The 9,088-nt window shown below is 38.1% G+C and overlaps 1 protein-coding gene across 17 annotated transcripts in view; it reads left to right on the top strand.

The window, feature by feature from the left end:
* The first annotated feature begins 1,332 nt into the window (after positions 1 to 1,332).
* AFDN (afadin, adherens junction formation factor) overlaps positions 1,333 to 9,088 on the top strand; it is a 102,588-nt gene continuing 94,832 nt past the window's right edge. For 9 of the 17 annotated variants that reach the window (XM_017895221.1, XM_017895256.1, XM_017895199.1 and 6 more), the window contains exons 1-3: positions 1,333 to 1,524; positions 6,985 to 7,100; positions 8,828 to 8,991. In XM_017895221.1, the coding sequence (XP_017750710.1) occupies positions 1,350 to 1,524; positions 6,985 to 7,100; positions 8,828 to 8,991 (455 nt within the window). In that variant the 5' untranslated portion in view covers positions 1,333 to 1,349. The remainder of the gene's footprint in view (positions 1,525 to 6,984; positions 7,101 to 8,827; positions 8,992 to 9,088) is intronic. The other 8 variants (XM_017895280.1, XM_017895264.1, XM_017895270.1 and 5 more) reach the window with 3 other exon arrangements.

Below are 9,088 nucleotides of genomic sequence, written 5' to 3'. Positions count from 1 at the left end.
AGGTGTTCTCAACCTGTATCCCGTTTCTCCTATTTTTCTTCAAATAAATACTTCTTAATTCATACTTATTAGTCAGAAAGAGGCTAGTGGGTTGGGGAAAAGTAAAGAAAGGCTTCATTCAGTGTGATGGGCTTTGAGGACCGCAGTAATGGTTTGACTTCTGAGAAAATGAAAGCCATTGCAAAATGTAAAACCAAGGAATGATGTGTTCTGACTTAGTTTGAACAGCACTTTGGTTGGATTCTGGGTGTATTTTGGTGGATCAGATGTGGAGGGTGAGAGAAAGAAGAACCAAGAATGACTTCAGTTGAACAACTGAATCTTTAATCTTACTTGAGACAGTAAAAGTGACCTAGTAGTTAGAAATATTCTTTGAAATTTTTGTTGGGAGTTGTGCTTTTTCTGTGTGCAAGGAAATAATGGGAAAGAACATCCCACAGTTGTGAGCGTCAGCCCACATTGTAGTAGATGATACCTATGGAGGGGATACCTTTGGCTGAAATTCCAGTGTGGTTTTTCTCTAGAAGTAAGGTTTTGAGACAAATCTAAAATGCATTCATTGATTATAGGCAAGTAGTTCATTTAGAAAATTAGTTACAATTATTAGGTTGGTGCAAAAGTAATTGTGCTTTTGCCATTGAAAATAATGAAATAATTTTCAATTATTTTCAATAATGAAATAATTTTCAATAATGAAATAATTGAAAACCCACAATTTTGCGTCAACATAATATATTCTTAAAAATTAAGAGTTTTCATTTATTCACATTAATGGTTGGGATCAACATTTCCCTCTTGTTAAAAGGAACTTTTTCATTTAGGCTTTTGACCCTTGGAGCTGGAAAGGGACCTCACGGGCAGTACAGGCATGGACTTTGGAGTCTGGTGGATCTGGGTCTTAACTCTGGATCTGCCACATACCAGCTCAAGCACTGAACTCAACTCTATGAGTTTGCACGACTAGATCTTGAAATAGGGTTAAATAATAGTTTCTTTTGAGCTGCATTCTTATAAATATTGTGTGTCATGGTGTGCCTACCACTTGCCGAGGACTCAATAGATGTTAGCTGTTGATAACATCATCTATTTGACAGCCATTATTTCATACCTGAGACAGGTGAGGCAAAGAGAAATTGTAAGTAACTTGTCCAAACTCAGAAATGAAACTTGAAGACTAAAAACCCATCTCTCTAAGTTAGTCTCAGATACTTATGATAAAGAAGCATTTTTTAAAAAAGTGATAAACAGACTTTCTCATTTATTATTACAAAAGTAAATCCTTTTCAGAGTGTTGTTTTCCAAAAATGTACCATTTTGTTTTCTTTTAGGATTTGGAGTTCCATGGAGTGATGAGATTTTATTTTCAAGATAAAGCTGCTGGAAACTTTGCAACAAAATGTATTCGGGTCTCTAGTACTGCCACCACTCAAGATGTAATTGAAACGCTCGCAGAGAAATTTCGACCTGATATGCGGATGCTGTCCTCTCCCAAGTATTCACTCTATGAAGTGCATGTCAGCGGAGGTCAGTGTATACAGGAAGGGTTTGCTAGAGGCGTGACCTGACCTGTGAAGAGACAGCTCGTCCAGGGGCATTGTGGTCATGTCACAGGTTTACTGCTCATCTCCATCTTTCTTTTTTGCTGGGTAGGAGAGTAGTTGGCAGGCTGAGAAAACTGTTTTATGTCTGGGAATTGTTCTTATAAATCCCTGGCACATATATCTGTTGGAAGTTAGAATGAATATATTAATTTTGCATATGCTTATTTCTCCAAAGATAAGTAGCGTTACATTTATCCAGCATATCTGGGTGTCACATACAGTGTGTAGTATGCTACCTGCTTTTTGAGAATGTTTTATATGGCTCTTATGTAGATATTATATTATTATAATTGTAACACAGTTAAATATGTGGGTATGAGTCATCAATCTTGCTGTACTATTTTTGCCTTCTGAAGCAATATATTTTCATTATTCTTTGGGTATAATTTAGGGTATGTATCTTAAAGAAACCTTATGTATTTAGTAATTTCTACTTGTGCTAACATTAGAAATTTCTGAAAATATCTTACATAGCAATATCAAATGACAACTAAAATTAGACTGATTAAGAAATGTGAAAATTTGGGTGAGTGCCATGGGTTGTGCCTGTAATCCTGGCACTTGGGGAGGCTGAGATGGGAAGATGGCTGGAGGCAATATAGTGAGGCCCGTCTCCACAAAAAAATTAAAAAATAAGTTAGCTGGCATCATGGCACATGCCGATAGTCCCAGCTGCATGGGAGGCTGAGGTAGGAGGAGCACCTGAGCCCAGGAGTTTGAGACTTCCGTGAACTAGGATCGCGCCACTGCACTCCACCCTGGGTGACAGAGCGCCACCTTGTCTCTAAAAAATTAATAAAACGAAAAGTAGAAATTTTTAAATGTTCTCATTGGTGTTTTGGAAATGTTGAGTAACCTGTTTTAGTGAAATACAAATTATAGTTGGTGCAGCAAATAAATGATTTATGTATGCCACAAACCTAATTTGAATACCTCTTTTAAGTTCCATTCGCAGATCTTTTTTGAACATTTTTTTTACTTAAAAAATACTGCTTTATTTGTACATATGAAATTAGACTAAAGTGTTTGTAATTTGTGGGATTTTCAGGTGTGACTAAATCCTTTTTCCTCAGTAGTATGTAAGTCAGGCCAGTTTTGCGTTATTGTTGTTCAGTTTTTTTCTTAAGGTTATGAGGATATTACTTTCATCATTAATGCCAAAGCTAAATTTGACAGTAGAGGGTGTTCTCCATTTTGGATGATTTTTCTGAATCTGAGTTTTTCCTTTACCTTAGAATCTTTGTAAATAGGTTACAAAGAATAAAATCTCTGTCACTTCCACCTTTTTTTCTTTTTAGTCTGTGCTGTTCAGTTAGTTGAATACTGTCAAGTGTGAAGGCTTTGAATAATACGTAAGATTGGAGTTTGAGATCTAAAAATTGGATGATTTTGATTTTTTAAAGAAAAGGGTGAAAACAAAAAGATAGTTAAAGAAGGAAAATGGTGTCTTCCCCACTCCCTCAGGTACCCTTCCACACCTTTGGGCATAAAGTGCTGATTTTTTCACCAGTGCCTCAGGTATGAGAAAAGCCCTAGCATGCAGGTTCTCAGTCTTCTCTGGGCTACAGAACCCTTAGCGTCTCAGTAGTTTTTTAATAATGGCACCACTAGGCCAAAGGAAATACCTGATAGTCCATTTCATTAAGTCGTTAGATTCAGATAGGTTAGTGTTTAACAGTGAACAATTAGGTAGATTTTGAAAAATAGTGCACATAAAATGATGGAAAACTAAAGCTTTCATTTTCTTCTTAATCACAGCTGCTGTCTGCTGGGACAGTTGTGCCTCTTGGGCCTTTCCAAGCTCCTCAGACCCCAGGAGCCCTCACTTCTTGTCCATGTTGATTTTCAGACAGTGCTGCTTGTTTATTACAGTGTTATGGAAAACCCAGCTTTGTATGTATGTGATGCCGACAGAAGAGATGCTGTGCAGTTTACTGTGGTCCCGGAGCCACGTGAACCAGTTCTTTTTTTTTTTTTTTTTGAGATGGAGTCTCGCTCTGTCGCCCAGGCTGGAGTGCAGTGGCACGATCTTGATTCACTGCAAGCTCCGTCTCCTGGGTTCAGGCTGTTCTCCTGCCTCAGCCTCCCGAGGAGCTGGGACTACAGGCGCCCACCACCACGCCCAGCTAATTTTTTGTACTTTACTTAGTAGAGACAGGGTTTCACCATGTTAGCCAGAATGGTTTCGATCTCCTGACCTCGTGAGCCACCGTGCCCGACCTACCCGAACCAGTTATTTTGGTGTCTGGCACATGCACCTTGTTTCTCTTGAATATTTAAATGCTTCTCAGTGCTCAGGGATCGCCTCAGCACGTTTGCCTACCGCAGCCCTAGTGAGGTAAAGCCCCAGCCCCAAACCTTCAGCCACAGGGAAGCTCTGCATCTATTCTTTTTATATAGTACAAGTCTTTGTGTGAATTCAATAGGAAACATAAGAAAGGATCATGCTACTTTAAAAACGTGTATGAAACCACTAAGGCAGAAGAGATCTTAAATGCATAAAGATACAGTAGGACCCAGTTCCCTCTTTATCTTCACTGCTCACCCACATGCGCTTTAGAATATCTCAGCCCTCTTGCTTTACTTTTATGATTTATACATAATTGTTAATGTTAGTTCTCTAAAAGTTGTGCTCTGAAGGATTTTCATCTAGTAAAAATTGTGCAACAAGAACAATTTGTTAATTTTGGTTTATGAAAGGAATTCAGACTTACTCTTCTATCCCTAATTTGTTACTCTGGTTTTCATTTCCAGTTGATAATTACCAGCCTCCTTTTAGCATATCCTGTATATAATTACCTGGATAATCTTTGTCAACACTATTAGCGGTAGAACTATCAGTATCATCATTGTTGTCATCATTATGGTGTCATTTTTTATGGGGAGGGTGGTGTTAGTAAACTTGCTCATTTAAAATTTAAATTTTTGACATAGCATTGAAAGTGCTTTTTCAAATTAATAGTTATCTTCCCCTGTGTGAGGCTGTAGTAAGACCCTTGTGCCCTCACCATGTTGTTCTGCCTATCTTTCTGACAGTTTTCTGGAACAACTTATCCTTTCCTTCAAGGGCTGACCTGGTCACATAGTCTCTGGGCATCATTTCGTTGAATAACCTAACCAAAGTGATCCTTTGTTTGTACTGCCTCACCTAGTGTTTTTATTGTAATATATTATTACTAATACAGGAGAGTACTGTTTTCCAGAGATACTTAGTATCTGTAAAGGTCCCTTAAAAAAACACATTTAAAACTAGGATCAAAGCTGGATGTGGTAGCATGTACCTATAGTCACAGCTACTCAAGAGGCTGAGGTGGGAGGGCTACTTAAAATCAAGAGTTTGAGATCTGCCTGGGCTACATAGTGAGACCCTCATCTGGAATCAATTTTTATAGTAAATGGTGACAACGTTTGGAGACCTTTGTTAGAAAAACAAAGTCTGTCTCATATTTATCACTTACTGCTTCAAATATGGACTAATTGAAAAAGACTTCATCTTGGGCTGTCTTTCTTGACTTTCTGTGTGACTGTTGGGATGTGATTATGAAGAGCACTTTGAGTTTAGGACTTGAACCAGTATTTCTCAGAACTTCTTCCAGTCCTTGGAAAATCACATCTTTCTCTGGCGAGGAGTCTGTGTTATCTTCATCCTTATCAGTTGTCTCTTTAGTTATTAATTGGTCTGTCTGATCCTCATTTATCACTGGCCAAGTTTGTGCTTGATGGAGTTTTTACTATCACTTTAATCAGCATCGTACAATCTTTTTTTTTTGAGACAGGGTCTCACTTTGTCACCCAGAGTGGAGTGCAGTGGTGCCATCACAGTTCACTGTGGCCTCAACCTCTTGGAATCAAGCGATTCTCCCACCTCAGCCCTCTGAGTAGCTGGGACTACAAGCACACAGCACCACACCCGGCTAATTTCTTCTTCTTTTCTTTTCTTCTTTTTTTTTTTTTTTGTCTTTTCTTTTTGGTGGAGATGGGGTCTCGCCATGTTGCCCAGGCTGGTCTCATACTCTTGAGCTCAATCGATCTACCCACCTTGGCCTCCCAAAGTGCTGGTATTCTAGGTGTGAGCCCAGCCAGCATCGTGCAGTTCTGTCCTTTTCTGCAAAGTATAGCAGTTTGCAGTTTGTGTGACAGGGCATTGTCACATGCATTCTGACCTTGAGATGATGTGACTGATAGGGTGTTGGGAAGTAGGCAGAGCTGGACAGCAGGGAGTGATGTTTGGATAGGGAGTCAGTGATTTTATTTTATGGTGAATTTTACTTTTCTTACTCAACCCTGAAAGTGCCAGGTCTTGTGTTACTGACATTTAGGTTACAGAGCATTCCTGTGACATGTTTCTGAAAGAGGCATTTCTAAAAAATCTCAAATTCTGCCAAATTGTACACTAAAAGATAGAGACTTTATGATAAAGATTTGGGTAGGTCACTCAATACCTGTTTAAATTTGTAGCAGTGGCTCAAAGAACAGTTGAAGGTTTGAGCAGAGTGAATGGATTTCTCCAAGTGACAAGGAGAATTCCTGAGGAGTGTAGCCTGACTTGTGTGTGGGGCTTGCAGCCTCAGATCTGTTGCCAGCTCCTGCTTCCTTAGTCTTCTCCACCCTGGGATGGGTGTCTTGGCCAGTAGGAGCAGGTCCATCCTTCAGTGCTGCCTTTCTTCCACAGCTTCCAGCGACTGTAGGCCTCTGTGAGGTGGTCAGGTTGTGTGAGGCTCTCGCGGAGACCCTCTGGAGTACCATGTTCCTGATAAGTGTGCCTGGGAGGCTTGCTAATGAAAGAAATAATATACCAAATATAGTACTTTATATAAGAAAAGTGGTGGTAACTCTATGGTGGAAGAAGAGGTAAGTGTTGAAGTGGGCAAATTTTGGAGACAAGGATCAGATGCACAGAGATAGGAAGAATAGTGCAGTCATCACTTCCAAGACCAGTGGGGGCTGCTGCCATCGCTTCATGTAGAGTACAACATTAATGTGATGAGAACAATCTCATAGAATTAGTGGAACTTCTGTGTGGTATTAACATTCTATCCTTATTTTCCAGTTGCATATGAGATCATTTGATTCACAGAAATAAGCTTTTAGCAAAAACCATGTATACTTTTTTCTTATTTCATGTATATTTCTCATATTTTCCCAGTTAGATCTAAATGAGGGAATTGCCTGTGTTCAGGTCTGGCACTGGATATGTGATAAACATACAGTAGCAACAAAATATCGAATTAATTAAAACTAATGATTTTACATTTTGAACAATACATTTCAATCTGCAAGTAGGTACTTTGTCTGTAAAATTAAATGTACATCAGAATGCTTGTATTAGCTAGTTCCATGAAATAACCATAGCTTATTCTTTTTTTCATTTCATGTTTTGAAGAAGAAAGAAGATTGGACATAGATGAGAAACCTCTAGTTGTACAATTGAATTGGAACAAAGATGACCGGGAAGGCAGATTTGTTCTTAAGAATGAGAATGACGCCATTCCTCCTAAGGTAGGAACCCTCAGTATTTTATGCCGGTCTTGGTCCAGGTCCAGGTCTGACAGATAAACAGGAGACTGATGTTTTGTTACAGGAGTTCCTTCTCTTTTTTAGCCTTTTACCCTCCTCGCAGAAAATAATTTAAAAGAATCCTTTTTCTCCCTACTTTATCCTTTAACTCAACTAGTAATTCCAGATACTGTTTCTCACCTTTTCAAAGAATATTGATGTAAACTTGTTACCGCGAGATTTAATGATCAGGCGATCAGCTCCAGTTGATTTTTTTTTTTCAAAATATAAAATCAGAATTGTTCTAATAAGGATCAAAAGGGAAATGTTTTTATATCTATTTGTGACTTTTTGATGGGCAACCTTTGGTTTCATTTAAAGCCTTTTGTATTGTGCAGGGTTTAGGAAGTTAGTAAAACTTTCTGTGAATGATGGAATAGAATTGATTCTAAAACTTTCTAGGTGGTAGGGATATCGGAATTCTGATGCTGCTGTGTTTATTTTGTGGGCTAAATCAAGTGGCCCCCCATCTTTATACAAGAATCAATTATGGACAAATGATAGCAAATGCAAAAGGTTAAGAATATTTTACAAAAAATCTTGCCATTTAATTCCCGCCGAGGCCTCCCCCCAGCCCCCGCCCTGCCCCCCAACAGATTGGGAAGCACTTAATCACTTTTAGCAGCATAAATGTTTCATTTTGTGTGATGTCACTGTTCCATGTTGAAGAGTCATGGAGATGTACAAAATGTATTCTTGACCTTGTTTGTTACTGTGTTTAGTGACGTGTTACATTTTCAGCAAATCCAAAAAAAGTTAAGAACGCATGTCCATTGTTAATGCTATACGTGATTTATTTCATTTCTACTCCACAATTTCAGCAGATGCTATTTCATTCTGTAGATTTTGCTATGGACCACAAACCCTCATTGACATATATTGGAACTCCTAAGACCAGTGCAGTGCTCCAAGTATCTATGAATCAAACGGCAATGTTCACATGATTTTCTTCCCTAACTTATAGAGCAGAAGGCAGTTTTGTTTCCTATCACAATAGCCGTTCTTTTCCTTGTTTTTCATAGTTATTTTCTTAAGTTATCCATAAATATAATGCATCTCTGTCATCTGCTAGCAGGCCATTGTTCAAGGTTAAAATACAAATTAAGAAGAAGCAAGCAAATAAATCAGATCTGGAAACGAAGTTAGAGATTTTTGCACAAACGTAATACTTACAACTGTTTCATAAAAGCCAATTTATTATGGTTACTCTTAACATTTCCTTTAAAGTTAAAAACTGCTATAGACGATTTGTCTATTATTTACTCTTTGTTTTTATAATTTTGTTTAGGTTTCTTTTATTCAGGTTACTTTATGTAAATTACTTGGAGTTTTACTGAAAATCACATTTCATCATTTCTACCCCAGTTTTCTGACTGGCTTTGATTTTTGTTTCTTAGCTTGCTTGCTCGTTAGTTTTAAAATGAGATAAAATATAGATTCGGTGAAGTGCACAGTTCTTGAATGTGCAGTTCAATTGATTTTGATAAATACACCCATGTAACTGTCAGCTGAATCAAGATAAAGACCATTCTCGTTACTCCAGACCTTCCTCTGTTTCAGTAGCTTTGCTCACATGTTCAGCAGCATGTGAGATGAAGTTAGCTAAGTCGTAGGCAGTTTTATGTGATTCTGTGTAGTAGTCAATATGGTGATAATGTTACTTTCATCAGAAGGCTCAAAGTAATGGACCTGAAAAGCAGGAAAAAGAAGGAGTTATCCAGAACTTCAAGAGAACTCTGTCAAAGAAAGAAAAGAAGGAAAAAAAGAAGAGAGAAAAAGAGGCATTGCGACAGGCGTCTGATAAAGATGATAGACCTTTCCAAGGGGAGGACGTGTAAGTCAGTTTTGGAAATATTTCCCTGTCTTTGTGCTCCAAATCAGATGTTTTTATTGCACCAAAATTGTTAAATTTTCAGATAAATTATGAAAAG

This window comes from Rhinopithecus bieti, unplaced genomic scaffold (assembly GCF_001698545.2).
Source record: "Rhinopithecus bieti isolate Rb0 unplaced genomic scaffold, ASM169854v2 scaffold_1017, whole genome shotgun sequence".
Classification (NCBI taxonomy): Eukaryota; Metazoa; Chordata; class Mammalia; order Primates; family Cercopithecidae; genus Rhinopithecus; species Rhinopithecus bieti.
Note: the sequence above shows the minus strand (reverse complement) of the source record. Positions and strands in the feature narration are given on the sequence as shown.